This window comes from Lupinus angustifolius, chromosome LG03 (assembly GCF_001865875.1).
Source record: "Lupinus angustifolius cultivar Tanjil chromosome LG03, LupAngTanjil_v1.0, whole genome shotgun sequence".
NCBI classification, from domain to species: Eukaryota; Viridiplantae; Streptophyta; class Magnoliopsida; order Fabales; family Fabaceae; genus Lupinus; species Lupinus angustifolius.
Window position 1 is genome coordinate 26965032 of NC_032011.1, and position 27012 is coordinate 26992043.

The 27012-nt window shown below is 34.4% G+C and overlaps 4 protein-coding genes across 13 annotated transcripts; 2 read left to right on the plus strand and 2 right to left on the minus strand.

Moving 5' to 3' along the window:
• On the plus strand, positions 220-3446 carry LOC109344259 (histone-lysine N-methyltransferase TRX1-like). 5 transcript variants are annotated; one of them, XM_019582957.1, is made up of 8 exons: positions 220-317; positions 572-834; positions 952-1043; positions 1137-1179; positions 1289-1345; positions 1492-1540; positions 3013-3074; positions 3157-3446. In XM_019582957.1, exons 2-8 carry the CDS (start codon positions 688-690, stop codon positions 3286-3288), a joined length of 582 nt encoding a protein of 193 aa, XP_019438502.1. In that variant the 5' UTR covers positions 220-317; positions 572-687; the 3' UTR covers positions 3289-3446. The 5 variants fall into 5 exon arrangements, with proteins under 5 accessions (XP_019438502.1, XP_019438504.1, XP_019438500.1 ...); XM_019582959.1 differs by having other exon boundaries at positions 3184-3446; XM_019582955.1 differs by having other exon boundaries at positions 1492-1546; positions 3157-3438.
• Positions 7268-8918, plus strand: LOC109344258 (aspartyl protease AED3-like). Its single transcript, XM_019582954.1, has one exon. It carries the CDS (start codon positions 7324-7326, stop codon positions 8635-8637), a length of 1314 nt encoding a protein of 437 aa, XP_019438499.1. The 5' UTR covers positions 7268-7323; the 3' UTR covers positions 8638-8918.
• On the minus strand, positions 9297-24263 carry LOC109344260 (rho GTPase-activating protein REN1-like). 6 transcript variants are annotated; one of them, XR_002107305.1, is made up of 25 exons: positions 21208-21317; positions 20971-21077; positions 20623-20709; positions 20278-20314; positions 19111-19187; positions 18642-18712; positions 18443-18521; positions 18034-18178; positions 17458-17577; positions 16865-16942; positions 16445-16500; positions 16290-16359; positions 15948-16032; positions 14913-15156; positions 14167-14373; positions 13380-13709; positions 12956-13005; positions 11642-11702; positions 11469-11552; positions 11333-11377; positions 11039-11208; positions 10725-10809; positions 10461-10571; positions 9603-10040; positions 9297-9524 (listed from the first exon to the last, which is right to left on the minus strand). XR_002107305.1 is itself a non-coding variant. In XM_019582961.1 (24 exons), the coding sequence occupies exons 2-24, from the start codon at positions 20998-21000 to the stop codon at positions 9681-9683; spliced, it is 2682 nt and encodes an 893-aa protein (XP_019438506.1). In that variant the 5' UTR covers positions 21001-21077; positions 24159-24263; the 3' UTR covers positions 9297-9680. The 6 variants fall into 6 exon arrangements, 5 of the variants coding, with proteins under 5 accessions (XP_019438506.1, XP_019438507.1, XP_019438509.1 ...); XM_019582961.1 differs by lacking the exon at positions 21208-21317 and adding an exon at positions 24159-24263 and having other exon boundaries at positions 9297-10040; XM_019582962.1 differs by having other exon boundaries at positions 9297-10040; positions 18085-18178.
• Positions 23971-27012, minus strand: LOC109344261 (pentatricopeptide repeat-containing protein At5g18475). Its single transcript, XM_019582966.1, has 2 exons — positions 26903-27012; positions 23971-26382 (listed from the first exon to the last, which is right to left on the minus strand). Exon 2 carries the CDS (start codon positions 26354-26356, stop codon positions 24821-24823), a length of 1536 nt encoding a protein of 511 aa, XP_019438511.1. The 5' UTR covers positions 26357-26382; positions 26903-27012; the 3' UTR covers positions 23971-24820.

Sequence of the window (27012 nt, forward strand, 5' to 3'; positions counted from 1 at the left end):
ATTTATATCTTTAATTACTTACTAGTTAATAAAATGTTGTTTTAAAATAATTCATGTTATCCACCATTTCTAAACAATCAAAGACAACAAATAATTTCTAAAATATTTAATAAAAAAATATTTAGATTCTTAAAATCTTTCTTTAAACCAAAAAAAATCTTTTTAAAAACATATTTATTCGGTAAACAGATTACACCTTTATTTAATAATCATTATATTAGTATTTATTTGGAACGCAATGTGATCGTTGGATTCCCCAGAATGAGTAGTGGAGACAGAAGAGAGGACAACACTGTTCAATCCCACTCTCTTACAAGGTACGTCTCTCTCTCTCTTGTTCTTGTTTAAAGGACACAAGTTCATGAATCTAGACAAAGTTTTGATGTAGATTCATTACCTATAGTATAATAAACTCAACAATTTATCATATTCAATGATCTAGATTTGTGTATTTTGAGCAAAATGTAGGAGGAATGAATCCCATATATATATATATATATATAGCCAGCAACCTCATGAATAATGAATGCCATAAATGTGTTTGTTTACATTTGTTTTCTTGATTTCCCAGGTGAAGAAGTGAGAGGAACAAGTTGTTTGGGTTTGATTTGAGAACAACATAGTTGTTTTGTTTGTGAGAGGAACAAATCGGGACCTTTGGGGTTATTTTGCTGGTGATTCCACACTATGAAAACTAGGGGTACTCCTTCTAAGAGTGAGAGTGGGAAGAGTAAGGTTAGTGAAGGAGGGGGAGAGCAAGTTAAAACTGATTCAATCGCCTTCGGAGATGTGATATGGATCAAGCTTCGTCATGGATCATGGTGGCCTGCACAGGTTTTTTGAATTTTCGTACTTGCCGATTTTATATGATCTTCTTGAAAGGCTAGATTTTTGGTTTAATGTTAACTATTGATAATTAATTCGCTTTTGAATTGATTGGCTATGTTGCAGGTTGTTGATGCCAAGAGTGTTGATAAGAGCATGAAACCTAGAAAAAGATCAGTTGGGGATGTCCTTGTTAGGCTATATGGAAGCTATAAATAGTCAATACCTTTTCCCATTTATTTTCTCTCATGTTGTCTTCAACTTACCTATTAGCTTGCAATTATAATTACATGTTTTGTTTCCTTCTGCAGCTCGTATGTAGATCCTATTCAATCTCGGTCAGAGTTTGAGACGGTAAGTTGGTAACCATTTGATAATTACCGGCTTTCTGCTGCTTTTGTAAATCCAATGGCTTTGGCATGATTTCCACCGTGCTTATAATGACAATTATTTGAGCTTTCAGATACTCAAGAGTAATAATGGTTCTTATAGAGATATACTTCTGCAATCTCTTGAAAAGGTAATCATACCTTCTTTATTTGGAGTACTAATAATGTGGTTATACTTATAAGCATGTCCTTCAGCCTTTCCACCTTTATTAGGTAGAAAAATTTCTTCAACACATTGAAATAATCATGTCTACCGTGATTTTTTTTATGGATATAGGATCTTCCTAGCAATAAATCCTCTAAATCAAAGGGATCATCATCTAAGGGTAAAGGTTAGCCAATTTCCTTGTAATGCTCATGGTTTTGCACTACAAAATAGAAATGGTATAAAATGGTTATAATAGCAAACCCCTGGTTTTCTTTAAGACACAAAGTGAAAATGAGATTCCACAACTATACTAAACTTTTTTATTTTGCTTGCTTCTTACCTTTTAGACTTTCATCATCATTTGAATATTTTAACTAGATTACTGAGTCTAACAGACTGATTTACATATTTAGTTGACATTGACATTTATGGTTCATCTAGCTAGTGTCTGAAAGATTTGTTTTGTAAGTTTACTGTCCATTGTGGTGGAGTTCATGCTGAAAGGACACTCAAGGTGTATCTGCTTTTCTTTCACATTATTGTTCATCATTTTTTGTTATTTCCATCCCTCATTTCCTCTCTAGTTTGTCTTTTGCTTTGCATTGTGTCAATCCTTGCTTCCGGAGCTCGTTTTTATGAAAAGTTAGCGTATCACACATCTTATTCCAATTCTTTTATGTAATGCCCTCCACATCCTAGAACATTCATTTTAAAATTAGTTTCTATATTTTGAAAAGGCATTCATATTCTTGACATTCAACAGACATGATTCAAGATATTACTAACTTCACTTCAAAGTGTAAGTGGAACTATAGAAAATTTACTGCCATTAGTTTGGCACATTTAATGGGGGGCAAAGCAAATATTCACAATGTTTATGGCTTAAGCAAAACTAAGGCTGATGTGTTGTGCTTCTTCCAATTGATAATGGAAAAACATTGTATATTGTGTAAATCTTCCCCTCAATACCAAGCAACAGAAGAATCCAAAGCAACACTATGTTGATTAACTTTAATCCTATTGTCAGAGAGGAAAAGTTACCCTTCTTCATTTCATTTCTGTCTGCTCTTTAATGTTCCCGTCTGTCTCTGTACGGGTGTTCACCATGTTTGCTGTTATTTTGTATTGGGGATATTTGGCCTTATATTTTCATGGTTTGTTTAGATTTTGGGTCTGTTTGCCTATATTTGGCTTTGTTTACAATTGTTTGGCTTTGTTTATTTGTAAGTGTAACAAGCTAAGAACATAGTAGCTTCAGCTTGAGGGGTAGTATTAAAACGTTGTAGCTTTTCTAAAGTGAGGGACCATCTCAACCATTGATGAGAGAATCAAGAGACCGGGTTCTAAAAAAAATCACAGTTTGTTAATTGTTATGCCCGTGCATGTATTTAATTTTATCATAATCTCAACTGTTGATTTTCTCATTAATAGTTGAGAGTCTAAAGTGAACTCTGACTTTAGAGGAGGAGCCAAGAAGCCAATTTTGAGTGTTGTAATATTAACATTTATGTTAGATTATATAGTCAACTGTATTTATGTCCATATTAGAATTATCTGCCAAAGATTTTAGATTACTCATTGTAAATCCATCCATCAACATGGGAACATATGTATAACCTAACACTTTCTCTCAAATCATACTTTCGACAGGAACACCAAGCAAGAGAAAATCCTGCCAGAAAGATGATGATGATCTGGATAGTGAAAGTCCTGTAAGTATATGGAATCTTCTTTATTTCATGTGTCGGATAGTTCTTTTGTTGTCAGGTGTATTAGCTTACCATTTATACTTAGGAAACAGCTGCATTAGGGAAGTCGCAGGAGTTGAGTGCACGGAGGGTAAGAGTGATGGCAAGCCTTGGTCTCATTGCTCCACCTGGGTCACCATTCCACAAAGATGGTCACAATTCTATTCAAAATTTGTGATTATGGGGATAGAGGAATTATTTGGAGGCTCGGAGAAGCGTGTGCTTAAATACATTCTCTTAACATCACTTGTTTCTTTTGTCTAATAGCTTGCACAGAAATGTTTAACCTGTACTTTAGAGGCATCTTATTTCAGCATACACCGGTTAATCTTCATTTACTAATGCTGATGGTAATTAGTAAACAGCATTTAGTTCAAGTCTTAAGGTAAATGGATTTGATTCTTCGACTATTTTACAAATTAGAGGGTTAGGAATGGTGGTAAACAATCTATCCCTTAGAGTAAGACAAAAAGTAGGTGAAAACATGGCTTAATAGGTGAAAATGTGGTAGAGTGGTGTGGTCATAGGTGAGAATAAGAACGCCTGCATCTTCTTTAGGACAACACTCAGACCATTTGTATGGTTTAGTTTTAGTTTTGCCTTAATAGTGCACTATGTACACATTACTCTACCACATTATGAGAAGCTAGAAATGAACATAAAAACTTTAGAAGAATATGAGTTTTTTCATATAAGTGGAAATAAGAGTGTAAGTTTAAGGAGAGATGACTATTGAGATAAAGATCATAGATCAAGTAACTAGATTTATGTATTTTAAGTCAATCATACAATATGTTAGTGAAATTTAGAGAGATATAAATCATAGTGTTTAGCGGTGTGGATGAAATGTAGAGTGCATTGTATGTTGTATGTGATAGAAATATGTTAATCAAGTTTAAGATAAATGTTTTATGTACAACCATAAGATCTGTAATGTTGAGTCTAGATATTGAGTAATAAAATGTTAAGAGAACAAATGAGTGTGTGAATTAGGAAGAAACTCAAGGTGACATATGAGAAGGATTTAATAGGGTATATACTGACATGGTAAATGTTTTTACATTGTTAGTAAATTCTCACTATTCATATGTCAGCTACTATTGACTTTTAAACAAAAGTAGTACAAATCAACGGTGGATGATGTACTGACAGTGTAAAAAACTTTACACTGTACGTGTATAGATTTTAAACTCATGAGAATATTGAATATAATTACGAATGAATGCATTATGAACAAAGTTGAGATAATTTATATTTAAGGAAAATGGTAAAAAAAAAATAGATAACAGAATTTATATGATGCTTAAGATTTAGTGTGATTTTACACCATTTGACCAACTTTTTTTTTATTGGAAAATAGGACTGTTTTTATGTTAAAAGGAAATTACAAAGTTTGTGAAGTTAATAACGTGACAGCTTTTTCAGAAAGGATGGAAGTTCATATTTGGCTAATAATTTCCTTGGTATAAAATCACAGATATAAAAAAATTGGTAAAGCTTATGAGTATGTACTTCAGTTTTTATTTCTATTTGTGATAAATATTTGTTATATGCACTTACTTTACAAGCTTATAGAAAGGATCATGGGTACAAGCATAAACCAAGAAAAATATACTTTTAAGAATTAAGAAAAGAAACAGATATGCTCAAGAATCAAGGTTTGCAAACAAAATGGAAATAGAGGGAACATATCACACTGTGCCATCAATCTTGAACCACTTGTTTGGGATATTCTTCAGGAAAATGAATAGGCTTGTTGAGCTTCCCAAATTTCTCATACCTTTGGGGAAGTTAGCCTCACATACCTGTGGATATTCCAGGCTCTGACAGGATTATCTCTGGTGCAAGGATATATGTGAGAAATCAAATTTTTGTTCTCACACTGCTACATAATGTCGCAAATATAATTATGTACTGTCAATGCAAATATCACTTATAATCAATACAAATTTGTATCATAGAGGCAAATAGGGATTACTTGTCCCAAAAACCCGTCTCAATTCTATGTCCCCACCAATTAAAAAATTAATTCATAAATAAATAGAAAAATTTAAACACAAAATACTAAATTTTTATATTACTTGTTCAAAACTGATTAGACTGAGACATAATCTATAGATATGGTTTAGGATAGAGAATATGCATCCCATAGAAGTGACTTACAATCAATACAAAAGAAAAAGAACAAGATTTGTAATAACTATATACTACATAGTCATTACATTGACCACATCACATTGCAATATATACAGTATGAAGATTATTAAGACATAAAGTATTCGATCATTAATAGTCCATGACTACGTATTTGATAATATATACTGAACTATGCTCCTCGTGAATATGTGTTGGCTTTGCCCTAGTGGGGCACTACAAGAATAATTGTGCGAACTAAATGTTGAAGTTTCTATTGGCTTTACGTGATTCTCGTTCTAGCTTATTGATGGAAAGTAAAAAAAGAAAGTATAGGTGATATAAATATAGGACCAACTAGAACTAAAACTATTCACCAACTTGGGTTTTTTCTTCTTTGTATTTCTTACATAAAAGTACCATTATTTATATTCTATTAGATATTATAATTTAATCTTATTGCTTGATTTGCATGTTGATCAACACGAGCTAGTAGCCATGCAGAAATAGAAGGGAATAATCATAAGGTGATTATGTGGTTAGGATAAAGAGTTAGAGAAATAAAGTGATAAAGAAGTTATAAGTTCGAGTTTCACTTACTATATATATTATCATGTTAATATTTGTCGATAAAAAAGTAATGTAGAAAATAGAAAAGGGTCCATGGATGCATGAGTTTTGGACCAAAAAGTGTTAGAATGCCCGTGACCGACAAAATAATCGAGTTCTGTCAATCTAGAATCCCCACAAAGCACAAAACTGATATCACGAGAGCTTAACTCAATCTAATTAGTTATTGTCCATCCAATCCAACCAATGCTTTTCACATATAAAAAATACCCCAAACAAAAAGGTACAATAATATATTTCACAAAGGACAAAGGTCCAATAATTTTAATAATCTACCTGAGATATTTGTGAGCTGAGTGTGTGTGCTTCTGAAACAACTATAATTGTGTAACATTTAGTATATCTGTAGTTAACCTCAAGTTTGTCCACTTCCGTCATCACATATTTAATCTGTGTTCAGATCTTATTTTACGTCAATAAAAATATGTCATATTAATTAAAAAATTTAAATTTTTATTATTGTTACTATTTTTACTTCATTATTATTTACACGAGATAATATATAAGGCAAAATTTCACAAGACATATCACCCTTCCATGCAAAAATTCTCATATTGCAAAAATTAATGATTTATATTTTGCAACCCAAATTCAACACTTCATGGGGCATTGTTCTCGATGCAAGTATAATTATATAGTGTCATTAACCACATGCAAAATAAAAATAGACATGCTAAATATAGCTTATTGATGGGGAACAAATTCATTCTATTAATGAATAAAGCTATAATTATTCTACGAAAGAGATAAAACTGAAAAATAATGTTCATATTTTATTCATTCATTTGTAGATGACAATACACTATATAAAGAGAATGAAGAAAACTTAATAGGATAATAATCACACGAGTGTTATCATCTCACATGACAAAAATATTCTAGAAATACTAATACCATATTAATTTAATTAATTATAAATAACCAACTATCATATACTACCCTATTCCTTTTCTAATGAACATTAGCACAAATACTATAATAAAGATTCTATCACTTATCTAATTAAATTACAAAGTGTACTCAATATTGATTGTTAAATCAATGGTCAAGATTATGAAAAGATATATCAATCATGAGAGGATATATTAATATGTATAATTATTAAATATGAGGAATAGTATACTTAAGTAATGAAACAACATCAAAATTTAATATAAATTCATGCATATATTAAACTCATTAGGAACAAATTCACACACTAATCCCTCCTATACTAGGATAATAAGTAGACAAAGCATAGCATGTGAATATCTTAGTTGGATATTTGAATCATGCAACTCTAGCATAAAAAAAACCCTCTTAAAAAAAATAGTGTAAGGATATTTATGCAAATTAACAAGTATTTTCATCCCTGGCTCTTGCATATAAATTAAAGGCCTCTCACTAGCCATGCATGCACTTCTATAAACCACACATAGTAGCTATTTCCTTCCCTTCTATCCCATCAACCATGAACATTAAGTTCATCACTCCCTTTATACTTCTCTCTTTACTTTCCCTCACTACTACCACTTCCCTTGACCCTTGTGCCTCTCAATCCGATGACTCAAATCTCGATGTCATTCCCATCTACGGCAAATGTTCTCCCTTCAATCCACCCAAGGCTGACTCATGGGCCAACACCCTCATTAACATGGCATCCAAAGACCTAGCCCGAGTCAGGTACTTGTCCACCCTGGTGGGCCAAAAGAACATTGTCTCAACCCCAATTGCTTCGGGCCAGGCCTTCGATATTGGTAATTACATTGTTCGGGTCAAAATTGGAACCCCGGGCCAGCTATTCTTCATGGTCTTGGACACTAGCACTGATGAGGCCTTCGTCCCATGCTTGGGTTGCTTGGGCTGCTCCGCCACGACCTTTTCACCCAATTCCTCCACTAGCTACGACCCATTGGATTGCTCCGTCCCACAATGCGGCCAGGTCCGTGGGCTTTCCTGCCCGGCTGGAGGTTCTGGCACATGCTTCTTCAACCAATCATATGCAGGTTCCTCGTTCTCTGCCGTACTTGTCCAAGATTCATTAAGATTAGCCACTGATGTCATTCCCAACTATTCATTCGGATGCATCAACGCCATCTCTGGTGGATCCGTTCCAGCTCAAGGGCTTTTGGGCTTGGGTCGTGGGCCTCTATCGTTGCTCTCACAATCTGGCACACACTATTCTGGTGTATTCTCCTATTGTCTTCCTAGCTTCAAATCATACTATTTCTCCGGGTCACTCAAACTTGGGCCCGTGGGCCAGCCCAAGAGCATCAAAACAACACCACTTCTACATAGCCCACATCGGCCTTCACTATACTACGTGAACCTCACTGGTATCAGCGTGGGCCATGTACTCGTACCCGTACCTAAGCAGTATCTCACATTTGACCCAACCACTGGATCAGGAACCGTGATTGATTCGGGCACAGTAATAACCCGGTTCGTTGAGCCTGTTTATAATGCAGTAAGAGATGAATTTAGGAAGCAGGTATCAGGCCCATTCTCAAGCCTGGGAGCATTTGACACATGTTTTGTGAAAACTTTCGAGACCCTTGCACCACCGGTTGCACTGCATTTTGAAGGGTTGGATCTAAAGCTACCATCTGAGAATAGCTTGATACATAGTAGTTCTGGGTCATTGGCTTGTCTTGCAATGGCTGCAGCACCAAATAATGTGAACTCAGTGTTGAACGTGATTGCCAACTTGCAACAACAGAACCTTAGGATTTTGTTTGATACAGTTAAAAATAAGGTTGGTATAGCCCGTGAGCTTTGTAACTAGCTGCTACATTTGGCTAAGTAGTTTTTGCTCTGTTTTTTTAATCTTTCATTTTGGGTGTGGTTGTGGTAATAAATAAGCCATATTTGGAAGGTTATTGGGTGTGAAATATGTTGTCTTTAATGTGATGGTTATCACAAAAGGAGGACAAATTGTTGTAATGATAGTTGATTAAATTAATCAAAGAGCAGGGGTGTTGTTTATTGTTTAGTGTTATTAAAGTCTGAAAAATTAGCCCAATGGTCCCATTGGAATCTTGTTTCTGTGTGTATACTGTTTTATGATGCAGCTTATTTTATTCTTTATGCATGAAAATCAAGTACATGCTTTAACTAAATCCACCGTTTAACTAGTTTAAACAGGAACTGTTAAAAAAATATCAACAAAACATTGGTCTAGTGGTGATTACTTGTGGTAGGTACCCATGAGAGTACCGAGTAATCACAAACATTTAAATGGTCAAACATGCTACATTAAACAAATGACAGAAATATATTATATGTGTGAGCAGGGCCAGCCATAACCTAAGGTCACTAAAGCAATTGATGTATGCCTCTTTTTTTCTTTCTTTTTGAAGAGGCCTCATTTTCAATATTTAATGTTATAGCCAAATTCTATGATGGAAATAAAATGCATACCCACATCAATAAAAATGTCTATTATGTGGTTATGCCAAACAACTCAACATTATTGTAGTTACAACTATGATAATGTATTTGCAAAACCATGGTGTTGTTTACTGAGCTAGTAAAAATATCAGCAATGTTGGATTTCAAAAGGTTGAACTCATGTCATGGAGATCCTTGAACTAACAACCTATGCATTGCACATCCTGCTTTTTGGGGTAAATGGATTGCTTTTGTCTCCTTTGAATATGTATCTAGTGCCAACCTTAACAAAGAAGTATTGTATTTCATTAAACCAGACAAAACATTGTTGAAGACATAAGCAATGGCAGACTTGGACAAGAGAAATTCTAACTGGTTGCAATGGCCTCACATATATCATTCTAGAATTTGTTGTGTAATAAAAAATCGGCCTCGTGATCATCGTCCTTTATCGACATTATAAGGTTGATGATGGCCTTCTGATCTTCCTCTTTCCAATTGTTTCGGATATTGATTTGGATTCCACCCTTCTGAGTGGTAGCCTGGCTGGCTATCTGATTTCCTCAATTTCTCTGAAGTTTGATTTGATGATTTACATTTGCCTGAGTGGGAACTCTCTAAGCCTCTGCCCTTTTCTGGGTTTGACACATACTGGGTTTCAGGTCCTTTTCCTTTTTCCAGGTTTTGTACAGAGTAATTTGAATCTCGGTCGCGGCCCTTATCCGAACTTTGGCGCACCTTCAAAAAGTTCAGCCTGGATGTCAGTTTTGTCAATGCAGAAGGAGTGGAATTTGCTCCCTGTTGTGAAAGCATTTAAATAAATAAGTCTATCTAGTCTGACTAGTCCTGTAAATTTTGCAATGTGTAGTTAGCGCAGTGGAAAACAGAACATAAATTAGTCATAAGGCTAACAAGTAGTTAACTACCTTCCATGAACTAATTTCATTTCTTCATAGAACTATTGAGCAATGTTATATAAGTGACAATGATGCAACAAGGATAACAGTAACATGGATAAAAAGCATTTGAGACTATCTTTTTCATGAGATGCTAGATAGCTATAATTAATTTAACAGAATAGGAGCCAGCAAGAGGTGAGATTTTTGTTATTGATTTGCAAATGGACAACTTCTATTCGGTATTCGTTGATTTAGTTCTAATTATACAACTTAAAGAAAATGCTGATTTCTATCTAGACTCACAGTATATGAAACCTACCTCACCCTTTGAACCAGATTTCTTGGAACTAGTTGGTGGCTGTTTGTTTGAAAATGGTATTGACTCTGACTTTCTCTCACTATCATTTTCTGCTCCACCAAGATTAGTGTCCTGTAGCAGCATTACCGAATACCCATGGTTTACGGGACGATAAATTACAAAGTACTATGATCAATGTCAACAGTAAATTTGCTCTTAAAGATTGACAGTTGTGCTTGTTGGAAAGACTAAGGAGCGAATCTTTAAATGACATGTTAGATTTACCTTACTTATTGACCTGTCAGATTGTGATGTGGCAGCAACTTCAGTATGTGGCTTATTTTTCCGGTCAGTATCTGGCTTACTTTTCCTGTCAAACAGATTCCCCATGGCGAAAAAATCAGTCAAGTGCAAAAAAATACCGAAAAAAGCAGCCGTCTTTCCTGGCAATCTATTTTGAAGTGCCAAAAGGCCTTCAACAATGATGTGGGAAGAGATATTATGAACATAATTTTTTTTCATGAAAACTCAAGCAATTAGGAGGTTGAGATTGTAAAAATAAAAGAAATCACAAGCTTATAGGTAAAAAATAAACATACCATTTTCTTTCATCATTTGATATCTGTTCCGATTGATTATAGGAATCCAAAGTAGATCCAGAATTATGCTCAAGTTGTGCATTGAGACGGATCCCGAGTTCTTCAACCTTACGCTCCAAATCAGTGAGATCTACTTCTACCAAAGCTAATTCCTCAAGGTCTGATTTGGTCTGTAGAAAAACTTAAATTACCAATTAGTTGCATGATCAAAACACATTGACCAGCATTTTAATCAACATTGGATAAATCAAACAAGCCTCCTGGACGAAATTTGAGTCCAGCATCGGGAACTACCTGAGACTTCTTCTCCTTGTGCAACTGTTCTTGTAGCCTAGCCACCTGTGAAAAGAAATTTTAGAAAAAAGAATGTCAATTCATATATTGGAGAAGGGGTGTGGGAAGTGGAAAAATTCTCTCATAATGAACATACATCTTGTTCAAGAGCCAGACGGCGTTCTTGCAACTCTTTCTTTCTTCTATCAATATGAGTTTGCAGCTTTACATTTGCCTCCACCTACAACAGGAAATAGAAGTAGTCAATTGGTTTCGAAGAATTCTAGAACACATAAAAAAGGTTATCCATAAATGAAATCTAGAACACACCTCCTGTGCAATTTGAGTTTGTAATTCTGTCCTAGTTACTTCAAGCCTTTCAATTTCATCTCTATTGTCAGAAACATAAATTAGTAGACATAAAAAACAGATGAGAGTCAAAAAATTAACAGCCATGCACACTCGTAAGTAAATGCTCCGAATCAAATAACATATACGCAGAAACATCTAATTGACATTTGTAACCATTAACATTAAGATATGCTTTCTCCGAATTTATGGAAATGTGATTAGAAACTTCCAAAAATGATGGATCAAGTCACTCTGTCCGAAAGGGTTTGGGTGCAGATGAAGACACAATGTAGCCAAATGAAGGGAGATTATCTCCCTGGTTAATTTTTCCTAGTTCTTAAAAAAAGTAAATTCAAAGGTAGATTGGAGCCAATGTTGACAATAAATTTTGACTACAAAGTCACACTACTGGTACATATTAGGATTAGTAGTAAGTTGAGAAAAGATAGTGTTATAAATGAAATAGTACTTTAATTTAACTATATGCTTCATTTCTCCTCATACAAACTGAACTAAATTTAAATGATCAAACAGTAGCATTTTTTGTGTGTGTAAGCAAACAGCAGCCTTTACTGACCAGAAAATTATGAAAACGATTTTCGACGTAACAGTTTCAAGGATAAAGCAAAGAAAGATTTGTATTCATGTCATGTTCTCACAGCTAGATTTAACTTATTTTTTTAAGACTCTATTTCCATGGAAGAGTTCTGTCGTTGAAGAGTGACAAATCATAGTCAAGAAACATATCCAACCCGTGTGAGTAGATGCTGTAGAAAATGGATCACCACACTTGCTCAATTAGCTAGTTTGAATCCAAATTCTAGCTTGTCAATAGATTCAAAAGCGTGCAAGAATGACACGGTTTACAAGCTTTGATCATGTGATTCATGAAATTTTGAAGTTGAGGTTCTCAGACGTGGGGGTTAGGGTTCATGACATTCGGAGGTGATGAGTTTGAGAGAACAAAAATAAACGGGCGGCCGATTGCATGAGGTTTCCAGCAAAAATGTGACTATAAAATGTTTTTATAAAAACTCATCCATTGTATTTAACAGATGGATCAGATCCACCCATTAAGCAAGATAGTCCTATCCAATTCAGTATATCGATGGATGAATTGGATAGATTTTATTGTGAATGGACCCATGGTCATGGACAATTTTGCCAGGCCTAGATAAGACCATCAAGAAGCACAATGCAAATGGCAACAAATAAGATAAAGTAGGAGCCACAAAAATATCACAAGAGACTTGTAAGAGAATTAGACACAATTGGTTGTTGTCAATTACTTACTCGTCGTCAATAGGAAAATCAATGGATTCCATGGAAAGATTCTTCCTTGCCTGGATAGAATACAAAGGAAGAGTTCAAACCTTGAACCTATTAGTATAAAGTCAATTGTAACTAGCCTCAAAGAAAAGTAAGAAATTAAGGGCAACCCAATTCACGAGGCTCCCACTTGGTGGGGTTTAGCCGTGTATATGTGCTCAGCTTTACTCCTGAAAGTGGAGAATTTGTTTCTAGGATTTGAACTTGTGTATGGTCACAAGGTAAACAACCTTACCTTTATGCAAAGACACGCCCTCTAGAAGTAAGAAACTAAATGAAAATAAAATTTAATTTCGACATAGAAAGATTTAACCAATTGAGGCAAGTGACAATGACATAATTGGCAAGTTAAAAAATAACATAACTAATTTTGAACAGATTTACTCACAGAAGTACGCCCCAACATGGTGCGGCGCCGAGGTGTTGGACTTGGAGCACCACCGTTGGACATGGTCATAGATTTTTTTATATGTGAAGGAGGGCTAGTAAAATCTGAATTATCCATTGTAACATGGTCAGTGGAAACACCTCCAACAATATCAGCAGGCTCATTGGACTGATCTGCACAAGCATTCTTAGTTAGATTTGTGAGATTTTCAATGCTTTTGATATCTTGATGCTGAGATCGTGAGCCTTTAAGTGATTTTGATGGTTGAATGACTTTAAATTCTTCACTCGCACCCGAGGATTTTGAACTTGGACCAGAACCATCATGGTCCTGTACATTACAAAAAAATTGGTGTACAATATAAGAAGTGAACACTGAAAGAAGAAAAGACTGCAATATTTAAGGCAAGATAATTAATCCACCGTGTTCAACTTGATGAGACTACACATTTCTTCTTCTAGGAACTAAGGTTGTTCGAACTACTGTTTTATTTTTATTTTGATGCATCTATATCATGTGTGAAAACTTGTTGACAACCTTGACTCTGATAGTCTGATTAAACATTTCCTTGAATGAACATTGGCAAAAAGTTATGGCCAACTGGTATTTCCTATGCTTGAACACTTCTTTCCATCCTTGATCCAATTCGACTTAGGTTTTGTAAATGACTTGATAAGTTATAAATTTCCATATAAATATATTTTCAATCCAATGAAATTAATATTCTTAGTTAAAATCTTACTATAATTGCTTCAAATTGTAATGAAAAAAGAAAATAAGGCTTAACCTTATCATCATTGGCCTGAGACTCTCCAGTCTCGCTATAGGATTCACTAACAATATCATCTTCTAAATCAGACTCGTGTACTGATCCATCTTCTTCATCGTCATAATCCTCATCATCATCATAGGACAAATCATCATCTGTAGCCCCCTCGCTCTCAGATCCACTCTCTTCTGTGTCGGTGTATATATCAGGGGATTCAGAACCCTCCTGTTAAGACACTCAAACTTAGGAACCATGTACATAAAAAAGAACGAAAAAAAATTAAGTATATGAAGAGACAATGATAAATAACTACAATCAAGCACTATCCTTTTGGGTAGAGTGAGTCAGCTACTTGGATAAATAGTTACCAATAAGCTCTATAAAAAAGACGGAAGTATAGAGAATTAAAAATTAATGATCAGAAAATGGAGCATGCATTTTAATCAGATAGAGGCATATAGTCCTCTCTCCTCTGCTTAGGAAGTTCAAGCTTTCATGAGTAAAAAAAACTACAGTGATTTTGACCCTCTTGCAAGTGACTTTTCATTTGACAAGGGACTTTGGGTTAGAGATCCAATGGGCAAGATATATTCGGAATCGAAACTATAATCTGCTATTCTAAACCGATATAAGGAACATAGCTAGTTCATCAAAAGATGTCAAATTCAGAACAAAATACTTGCAAAAATAAAGAGATGCATGCAACATAGATTTATATGTTATAAATGGAAGCCATACAGACAGCAATCTCAAAATATAATTACCCCGAATATGCTGTTATATTCTTCTAGTAAAGTTATACAAATTGCTTGAGCATGGTTTGCTGCTGCAGCTGCTTGTAAAAGTTGTACTGAACCATCACCACCGACATCAAAATCATTTTCAATCTCACAATCTCCAGCTAGAAGGGGGCGAAGAAGTAATGGTGCCATGCAAGCTGCTACAGCTGAGGAGCTCATTCTATTTAAAGCTTTACGGGAAGCAATAACTTGCATCATCAAGAGTATTCTGTCCAGGAGGAAGATCAATAATTTACATCACAAAAAACATGATCTAAATAATGTTAAGATATGGCACAAAAGAAAAATAGCAAACAAAAAAATGATCTGTATCATTTAGCCAATTGTGTATCCATGTACCATAGAATATAGTCAGTATCTCATACGCACATGAAAGAGACATTCCCAACGAGGCTGAAAAGTATGCCCCATATGAGCTCAATTACTGTCGCTGGTTCGTTCATAAAGAGAAGGTTCATCAAATATAGATGTTTAAATCTCATTAAGCCTTAACATTCCTCTTTCATTAGTTATTTAGCGAGCATACTAGAAAAAATATCATATTCTGGATCTTTAATAACTTCAATGTATAACTTCTTAGTAAGTTCATAGTTTACTAGCTCGGTTTTGGAGCATTAGGGACAACAATCCAACATTTAAAAGGTCCATTCAATTGGATTATACTCTTTTTGGTTCAACAGGTTCTTAACCATAATCCATGAATTCAACATAGCCTCTCAATAAGTAGATCCTAAATGTGAGCATATCGTATTGACACAAATTTAGAAACATTTTTGCCTCAAAGTAACACATATAATGTAGTAGGTTTCTAAACACAAAAGACTGTCCCAAATCAACTAACTTATATGCATTAGCTAAATTAGGAAATTGAATAAAAAGAAAAGGTGTAATCTTAAACCCTTAAGTTCAGAAAATAAGATAACCAAGATACTGAGATAGCAACGAATAATTTATCCCAAAAGGAAAGAAATGGGGAAAGGAACAAAATTAATCAAATACCTTTGCAATAAGCGGCGATTTGGCTCAGGGAAAGTGTCATTTATTGCTGTACGCATGGCAGAAACCCTACTACCTCGCTCAGTTCCTAATTGTTGAGCCAATTTTGAACAATGAAAGAAAATTAGGCTTCAAGAGAAATTCATACAAGTTGAAAATAATAATAAAAATCAAGAATTTCTTCTATTATCCATTAATACTTAATAGTTAAAGATAATAACCAGGATGTTAGGAGTTTGATCAACAAAGTATTCACACATTGCATTTCCTCATAATGAGGAAAAAAACAAAGATCAATGTAGCTGTAGGTAGTAGGATGGATAGAAAAACTAAGATAATACTTACGGACAGCTTCCAACAGTGCATTGCAACAAGAAGCAGGGACCGGAGAAGATGGCAATAGCCGAAGTACATGCTGAAAAATTATAATAAAACAATTATCACAATGTATAGCCAACACTGCATAAAGCAATCAGCATTTGAGTTTACCATGGAGATACCTTAACACAATCACCGATAACATGTGCATCCTCGTCTGGAGAAAACTCAACTTTTCCTGCTAACATATGGACTTAATAAGTAATAGTGACTTGCAACCCTAGAAAACTTAACATTCTTCACCGATATTATTCTATTTGATATAGGATATCAAATTCTCATGCAGAGATTTAAGGAAATTCCACATAATCAAATATTACTAACTTTTATATTTGATAAAGAATTTTGTTTGATACATAACAGCACACATGTTTTTCACAATATTTGTGTGGCAAACCCTGAAATGTTGTGAAACTTCTTAATGGCTATACATATGAGAAGTTGAGAATGTTCTTCAGCACACAATTAAAATAGGAGAAAGAGGAAGATGAATTCAACAGCAACATACAATTCAAGTACTAGTCAAGAACAAAACCACAAACCTTGTTCATATTCCCGAACCCGACGTTCAACATCATCAACATCAGCTGCTTGTCTCAAAATCCCTTCTACGTTGGATCCTGTTTTATAATATTGATTGGATTCATATAAAACACAGTGACAATATATATGATGTGTAAGCAATACCAGAAGGGTCATTAAGAGTAAGTATTGGTTCAAAGAAATTAGTATATCCACAGCTTGCTCCCTCTCATACTCCCTCCCTTCCTCGGCCTTAAACTTCTTTCCATATTTTTACGGATGAGGTTCGTATTACTCTAAGACTTTTCTTTTCTTTATTAATAAGAAATACTAATGCAATAAATAAGCCAGATGAGGGAAAGCTTTTATACAAAATAAAGAACAAAGGTTTGGGTTAAAAGGCTTCTATCAGCATTGCACTCCGGATTAAATGCCTTTAATGATGAACCATGCATTTATTTATAAAATTATCAGATGCATAAGAAAAACCACTTTAATAGAAGAGTTTAGACATGCACTAAATAGTAGTCACATTTCAAAAATACACACACATACACACGCTTGAATGCAATGGCAAAAGCATTTTTCGCTGCAAAGAAAATAGAAAACATACCATGCTGTTCTAAGAACTGCAGGGCTTTCTCCAAGAACGATGGAGTTCCATCAACGTCCTCCAGAGCAAGTAAAATTGGTCGGCCGATGACTGTAGATTTCATTGGTTCTCTATCCTTCACTGTAAAGAATTGCACAAAATCGTACAAAGGAAATCAGACAACTTACAGACTTTTACAGCAATAAGCAGAAGCATCCTGTAGTAAAAGCTCACATTTGAGGTACTATGCAAATATCACCATGAATTATGCGAAAAGAGAAAAAGACAAGGCATAACATACAGCAGAAACAAGCCAAATGTACAGAAAATACAATCAATCAAATGTTAAAAGTTTTAGAACTACGGCCACAGTCAAGTGCCATTATATAAATGGATATTTAAACTCCATAGCAGAGATCAAATCAGAAAATATACTATCCTACAATATCTGTTTGACCAAACATTTACATGCTGATAATTAAGTCATCATGAAAAACTGTATCGGGATCATGGATAACATTCATGGTGTATGCACCACAAAGTGCGAACTATGAGGTCAAATGACATATTTAAAGCACAATTATAACAAGAGCATACACTGGTCCATAGAAATATCAATTGAATCATTCTGTTCGTTCCTGAAGATACCATTTTGCTCTGTCGCATTGGCAGCACTGGGTGCTTTTGCCAGAGCATTCTCGAGTGCAGTCTTCCACTCATATAAATCCTCCGTAGTTTCAGCCTACAGCATCAACAAATGAAAAACATTAGCAGTAGATAAAGAATTTCCATATTCTTCATTCTTTCTCTACATTTATCTCCATATGTGTTGAACCAATGAGCGTATATATCATTAGATGGAGAACATAATCTTGGGAGGAGAAAAAGGATCAAGCAACAACAATCAGAACATTGTATTAATAATTTGTCTTGAAATACAATTCAAAAGAACAAAGACACTAAATTTTTTAAGGAAAAAATCTGAAAAAGAAGAAAACTACAGCACCTTAAGTGTGAAAGCTCTTCCATCATGAGCATCAGGAAATTGTACAGTCAAAAGTTTCTTATCTGCTTTGACCACAACACTACAAAATTTGACGACGTAAGTAGTAGGAAGTCATGGAACTTCACAAATCATGTAAAATCATGACATTATGGATATAAACAGAGAATTAATAATGTGTAGTTGCGGAAAACAAGCCAACCTGCCTGAATTGTTGAGGTCAATGCCACCAAGGGTCAAATTCACTTCATTTCCCTTCTGAGGGATAGCACTCTGAAAAGAAGAAAATGGAATGATAAAGATGAATCCTAACAAGTTCACACAGTATAACAATCAGGTGGAAATTTTAGAGTTGCATGTGTGTATATGAGTGTTGATAAGGTTTCTATTATTCTGATATTTCTAGACTAATGTTATGGTGAAATACGGATTTAAAGAATCTATTTTGTGCAATGTATAATGGTTCATAATCCATCTTCAGATAACAAAAGCTCTTACAGAAAAACTGTGAATTCAAGCCTTACAAATAAATAATGAATATTCTGTTTACTACTACTTCCAGTTCTTACCAGTTAGTATTTGTGCCATCACATGCAAATGCATGTTAAACGCTTACACAATAAAGGAAAACTCTGTAGAATAAAAACAGACACTGAAACAAAAATACTTACTGGATCACTTCTGAAGAAAACAAGTGAAGTTTGTGTTAGAATAAACCACCTTTTCTTCCACGATGTCCATCCGATTCCTGCACATCAAGAAATGTGTACTACATTATTGAGTCTAATATATAGTAAAAGTGCACTGTGCAGTTAAATTTGGAGGACCAGAAGTAGAATTGGCAAAGATAGAAGAGTCCAATACTTACACTGTAGCATATTTATTTACTCAAATACTATTTATCTAATATTGGTTCAGATCTGAACTATATTTTCTAAATATACTTCAAAGATTAGGCATTACAAAGTTCTCTTCGATTCTTACTTTATTTTTAGCTTTTTAATATAAATTACTAAACCTTCCCCTGTCTTTTGCATTTACTGTCCATATCTTCTCTTACTACGGAAATTGACGTAAAACTCCTCGCGTTGTAAAGTGTTATGACTAAATCCAAAATTTTATCAGGCCTACTGAAAATCATTGAGCACATTAACTCATGAATGTTTTGTGGTCAAATGTCCTATCCATATCCAACCATAATGTTGAGAAAATGTGTAGAATGCATTAAAATTTAAAAGGGTGTGGCTGAACTTCCAATTCAAATGGTTGGACATTGAAATGATTTAATTACCTTACAACAAATTCATTGTTCCCCTTTTCTCAAGATATAAGGCTGAATAAATGTATTAATGGCATTGACCACAAAACATCCATTAGTTGATGTTTCTATTAGCATGAACTACCGAAAAAGTGGTGTAGCTTATTTTAAGGGTGTAGCTTATTTTAAGTGGTGTAGCTTAGTTGATGTTTCTATTAGATATAAGGGTGTAGCTTATTTTATAAATTTTATAAGATGTGAGTTGCGCAGTGGCGACTCCGAAAAAGTCGCATAGCCGAAAATCGGGGTGTGACAATGTGTTTGTTGGATTTCGTAATAGAGAAGAGGCTTGTGTAGGAGTAAAATACATGGGAAAGGATAGTGGTTTATTCTGTATAGGGGAAATAAAGCTATCATTCTATCAAAGCAATTTTCTCTCTTGGCCTTTTTAATCATTTAGGATTACCATTTGTACAAGAAGTAAAAGGCACTAAATGTGCATGTACTCATTGCACTACAAATTACACTAACGTATAGTTGCTTAGAAGAAAATACATAAACTAGAGTGAGTAAAGCACACCTTTGGAAGATATGAAAAGTGGCCCACTCTTGAAAATCTGCGAGATATGAAATTACAGGAATTTAAACTGAGGTAATAGAAGGGCAAGGAGTAATTTCTATTGGAAAAACAACATAATAAAGATATGAAAAGTTGTGTTAACTTCAATTCAGCTAAATTTAGAAGTGACTAAAACATTTTCAATTCTCACATGTCTTTCATCATCTGTGTAAGCTCAATTAAGATATGATCAAACTGTGATAAAATAAAAATCTTGAGAATGATCACCAAAAAAATAAATTTACGATTGCGCGAAAGCTCAACACGTGAAAAAATTGGCCATGGTGAATTGGTGATGAGAATTACCGTATTGCCACTGCCAACATGAGAAACCTGATGTTCTGGTGGCCCAGGCTGAGAGTTAGGAGGGGGAAGAGAAGCACCACCATTTCCCTACAAAACAAACACATAAACTTACATTAGCAACAACTCCACATTCTTAATCAAGGTTCTAAATTGCGGTTGCGAACACTATCAGAATCACAACATTTTGGCGACAATTACAGTTGCATGCTGCAATTTAACACCTTGTTCTTAATTGATTCAGAAATCATCATAGACAAAAATATGCATGCCACATACTATTATATCCAAGGAATTTATACATTAAAAATGATTGAAATTGAAATTAATTAAACAAAAAGAGTGTGTCACCTGAGACAAATCTGCAACTGTGTTGGTCATATCTGTGATCCCAAAATCACAGAACTATATCTAATATGATTATCCAGCAGAGTTCACCACATGCAATTGACCAATCCCTGCATCAACATTAAACCAAAATGGCAATGCAGCTTCAAAGATTATACCCATAATCAGAAAATAAATAAAACAATAAAGGGTGAAAGAAAAAGGACAACTTTTTATTTGAATCTACATTGTGCCATATACCTGATACAGAAATCAATGAAACAAAACAAAGGTGTATAGAGAGGGAAGGATGAAAAAAAGGTAAGAGATAAATGGGAAAGCGTGAAAGTGGAAAAAGACAGTAACTTTGTTTTTTTGTTTGTCTGAATTGAGATTCTCTCTCATCTCGAAATGGAATGTGAGAAATGTTTGGGGGAATAAGGAACGGGTCTTCCTAATCTGCACATGTTGTACACATCAACCTTAAAAAACGCTCATTTCATAATACTATCATCCATAGCTTATGTTTTGCTTTGCAATATTTGCATATGTCTTATTCTTTCTCATTTATGGTAAGGATTTAATATGTATACTAACATATTTTGTTTTTTATATTGCAGCCTCAATGTAAATTCCTTCTAAGGCTAAATACTAGCGAGAGACTGATAGCGAACAAGTACCGCGAGGAAAAAATGAAAATGACTTCGACAAACTATATATTATTTATATATTAATTATTATAGATCATCAAATAAAAGTAATACACATGAACGTTGAATGATGAGTTGATAGTGTAAAAATTTTATACTAACAATACATAGATATTAAATTTTTGTTGTATTGGGTGGGGAAAAATAATTAAACATTTTTAATCAATGATATGGAGTGACTTTATTTTTGTCATTATTATCATATATTATTTTGTGGATTCGAGGTCATGATTAGATATCATGTTTAAGTATGTATATATAGACACCTTATGTTCTTAGCATATCTCATGTAAAGAATGATTTGGGTGAGAGGATAATAGAAAAATAAAGTGAAAGTAATTAATTGTAATTGTTGTTTAATTTGAATGATTAATATATATATATGAACTCTGTTGGCTAATCATGTAGGGTATGGTATAAACTTATAAGCTTTTTAATTACTTTTGACCACTCATATGATCTCAACTTGTTCTCCTCTATTAAAAATTAAGGGTCTAATTCTTAAAGTTGGTGAATTAGAATAACACTACGTGATTTTGCAATAGTAAAAATATTCATGCACGTTACTGAAAAGGAAAACGCGGGCAATGGAGCTCTGTTTTCGGGGTCCATTTTGCAATAGTAAAAATAAGTTTTTGTTTAAAAATATTTTAAAAATTGAATCATCAATTTTTTTTAAATCCACGTGTCACAGTCTTGTGTGGTACTGGATCCTCCGACAATGGAAAATCCATTTTCATCTGAAATATTAAATGTTGGCAATGTTACATGTTATGAATTTCGTGTTGTAAAGGAAAAGTCTTTTCATTATTTTTTTCAACTAAAACAAACAACTTTGACTTGTTTTTATCTTTAAACACAATTAATTATTGATAGAATAATAGATGTTGTATTGGAATAGTTTGGATTAAGATATAATGTTAAGTTCTCTTATATGTGCCTATTGTTCTTTTATGTTGATTGGGTATGGCTGATATCAAGTGTCCGGTTGAGTACGAGTGATCATGAGTCTTGGTCAGAATACTGTCCGGACTTATTGGGGGAGGTATGTGAAAGAGTTCTCCGACGATGATTAAGTTAGTATGTGGTTTCTAGAGAGAATGAGAGTAAATAAGATATAAGTTAGAACAAGAGTAATGAATGCAAATAATAAATGAGAAAATGATAATTAAATGCACTTCCTATATGAAGGTCTTCTATTTATAGAGTTCAAAGCGGCTGATGTGCGTCTGACCATTAGGTAGTACATGGTGAATACAATGGGGGTATGTTGGGCCGTCCTTAACCACCCTACAGGTCTACAATTGTCAATCTGTCGGGGGCAGATGGAATTTGCAAGCAGCATGGTAGGTGAAATGTCAGCTCACATTGAACGCGAGTCAACGACACATTAATGATAGGGTCATATGTGTATTAATGGTGAGTCAAATACATTAATGATGAGTCAGAGACATTTATGACACTTGCAGTGAGTTTGACTCACCCTTAGCAGGTGAGCGAGGGATGCTCAGTTTGGATTTGTGTCCAGGACGAGTTCGGAACAACCCGGATTTATCTCAGGTGAAAAATATCTCTCTGCTTTCCTCTCCAATCTAACACACAATAGCAATTGAAGGTATAATGACGCTAGAAAGTGGTATTAGGTTAGTGGTACTATAAATATGACATTTTGCAATTATTTAGTGCACAATATATTAGATGTCATGCAATTGTAGTTTATGAATCGTCCATAATGTATGGCTGTTATTGCTATTTGAATCTAGTGTCGTCCAAATATTCAGAACATTATTTATTCTATTGTCCCCTTCTTAATTATTGTCTCTAGCAAATACATGTCCATAAATTAGGAATATAAACTTCTATAACATGTGTCTGCCCTTATTCAACTGTTTTGAACGGCATAAAAGAGTTATCAGGGAAAGAATCCACTCCAATAAAAGAGATACAAATGATCACATTTGTATTTACATATAGTAATAAAAATGACATCCCATTATATCTTAACGATAAAAATGTGAAATTCTATTAAATTTTTTCTCTTGTTTTGTGTATATTTGTCTTTTCGGTGAGGATCCTAACTCAAGTTATTAGGTAAAATATGAGTTCAAGTATGATATTTAAACTACAAGCATTTATGCGAGTCTCCCAATTGTATAGTTTTAACTTCAGTTAATGAAACTTCATCCTACTCATCTATTATATTTCACCAAAGAAAATCCACTATAGCCAGAATGGTTATTCTTTCACCAAGTGAACTTTAATATTGAAAGATGGGAATATAACTGAGATCAATTAGTAATTCTGTAGATATTGAGAAAGCTGAAATCAAGACATGGGTAAAAAATGAGATATGAGAGAACACTTCTGTTTTGTAGTTTTCAGGTTTTGAGTAATCCTACAGTGAATCCCAGGGAACATAAATTTGAGTCATAACTAACAACTTCAGATCTCTACAAACAGCATTTATGTTGCCTAAATTAACTATACTTTAGAGCTGATTACCTTCAGGGTGACATATCAATTCTGTTCAGAAAGGAGTCAGCTTCTTATATGCCACAATGACCCTATAAAAGTATAAGCAGCAAGTTGAGGCAAAGTGCTTCTCTTCTTTAGGGAGTGCGTGTACAGGAATCAATTTATCACATTTCAACAATGTTTTGTATGGCTTTAGCTTTCTCTTCCGAACATAAGATTAAACAATCACATTGAACCGTCCGCGTTTGGGAGTTTGGGAGTCCCATACTTACTGGTCTTCGGAAGAGTGCAGAGCCACTAAGTCTTGAACCAAATCCTTAAGGCAATGATTTCATAGGTCTTTTCCACCTATAAACTCTTTTAGTCATCCACTCATATCCAATGAGACTTCAGACTTGAATATACCTAATAAGCCCTTTGCATTGGCACCACTGTTTTTACTTTTAGTATGGACAGCTGCTAATGATGTTAATAATATATCCCCTTTGAAGGGTTGAGAGTTCAGAAGTCAGAACTAGCTTCACAAGGTTGGAATGGGAGTCCTAGCTTAAAACTGATACATGGAATTTTCGCTTAAAATTGTTGACAGGATGTGCCATATTGTCTTTCATCAATCACATTCCCTTGGGTGAAGGATTCTAAGCTACAATTGCTTCTGAAACTCCACTACCTCATTCGAGAGGTAAATATCAAGAATTTGTGATCACTAACTCATCAAGTAGCTCAAAAACATACAGTAACTTCCTTTCTCTGCAAATTAACTCAATCAGAAGTTCCCAAGAATCAGGTCCTGGCTGGAATCCCATCTCCACCAAGCCAAATAGAGCCATTGCAGCATCATCAGCCATTCCAGCCTTACAAAGAGAAACCAATAATTCATTTGAGGTAGCATAATGGGGTAGAAATCCCCTACCTAGCATTAGTCCTAATAATTTCTTTGCCTTGTTCAAGTCACAATTTTGGGTTAAGGAATTTAGCACTATCCTGTAACTGCCTTTGTTCAAATAGACACCCTCATGTGGAAGATTCTCAACCATATCTAGAGCCTCCTCAAATCTACCTTCTCTGCACAAACCTCCAAGTATCACATTAAATGTAACGGTATCAGGCTGGCATTCATTTTCCTTCATTTCTTTAAGCAACTCTATAGCTTCATCAATTTTCCCATTCCTACAGACATAATTGATCAAAGAAGTGTAGCAAACTGTATCAGGCTTCAAACCAGAGCTCCTCATCTCAGCAAAAACTTCTTTAGCATCTTGCAGTTTCCCCACTTTACATAAACCATTTACAAGGGCGGAGTAATTAATTACATTAGGACGGCATCCATTATTTTTCATAAACTCAATCACATTTCTAGCACGATCAGGTTTACCTCCGCAGCAAAATCCATTGATCAAAACATTGTAAGTCATTGGATCAGGAACAATCCTATCCTTTGAGACCATTTCCTCAAAAATTTCAAAAGCTTCTTTGAGTCTTCCATTTTGACAGAGGCCATCCATCAGGGTTGAGTATGTAATTAAATTAGGGTAGGAAAACTTTGAGTTCCTCATTTCTTCTACAACTTCAAAGGCAGAGTCAAGGTCTCCATTTTTGCAGTGGTACTTCACTAAAATATTAAATACGCAGACGTTTGGCTTATGCGTTAGACTCCTTTTGGCATGCAAGAGCAACTGTCGTACCAAATCAACCTGATTAGAATCAACCAGGAGATTGAGACAAGTGCTGATGGCTTTCGGAGATGGTTTTTCACGAACTATTGGCTTAATGGAGAAAAATGTTTGAAGCACTTTTTCATACATAGAGGATTTCGAAAAATGCTTCATGAGGTTAACAAATATACCCTCATGAAACTTGCAAGCTTCATAGGTCATTTGATGTAGCACTCGATCAACGGCTTGGAACTTCTTTGACTGAGCAAGCTTTTCGAGAATTGTTGCATATGTAGCATTATTGTGATTGAAACCCTTTTGTTCTGATACCATGTTAAATATTTTCAAGGCATGTTGTGGATCTTTCTCTCGTTTGATCAAGTTGATAGCAGTCTCATGAGAGAGAAAATTGCGCTTCTTCCAAGTTTCGATAGGTGCTTCAGGGGGAGGATCTGGTTTAGGTTCTGCAGCTTTTTTTAACTTAAGTGGAGATATCCATGGCAATGAAGACAACGACCGAGAGGAAGGCACATAGTTGTGCCTGCTAAAGCAAGTTGCTGAAACTTTCATGAAATCGAGTGATTGTATACAGATTCCTGTCATTTCAAAGTAACATAACAATTAGTAACTATCTCGGAGCAATTAATCGGAACAAAGTCACAAACAGAGATGAGAAACTAACCAAGGTACCATCAGCTTAAGCATATGAAGTAAGAATTTCAAATGCTAACAGTAATAAATAAAAATGAAAACAAAAATACAAGCAGGGGGTATAAATTAAATAGGAAAATGAGATAATGTTGCAAATAAGGACACATACATGATTGAATCATCCAAACAAATCATGAACTACAATGTAACATCTATCTATATACATACATATTCCATGATAAACATGCTTACGCCGTCGACAACCGTAAAACTTGTCTGAATTTATATGATATGATATGGATTAACAATGTGATGTATTCATCTATGAGAAACATGAAGTAGAAGAAAATAAGTAAAAGAGAGAACAAACATAACTTCCCAAAAAACCTAACAATTATTCATATGCGGTATGATTATGACAACAAAAAGGAAAAGGATAGGAACAAGTTTATTGAATTAAAATACCAGGGTTTATGATTAAGGTTGTTGCAGAAGAGTTTTGAATGTAGAAGTGGCTATGATTGCAATTTGCAAAGATCAAGAAATATTTATTATGAGATTTCAAAAGAGTGATA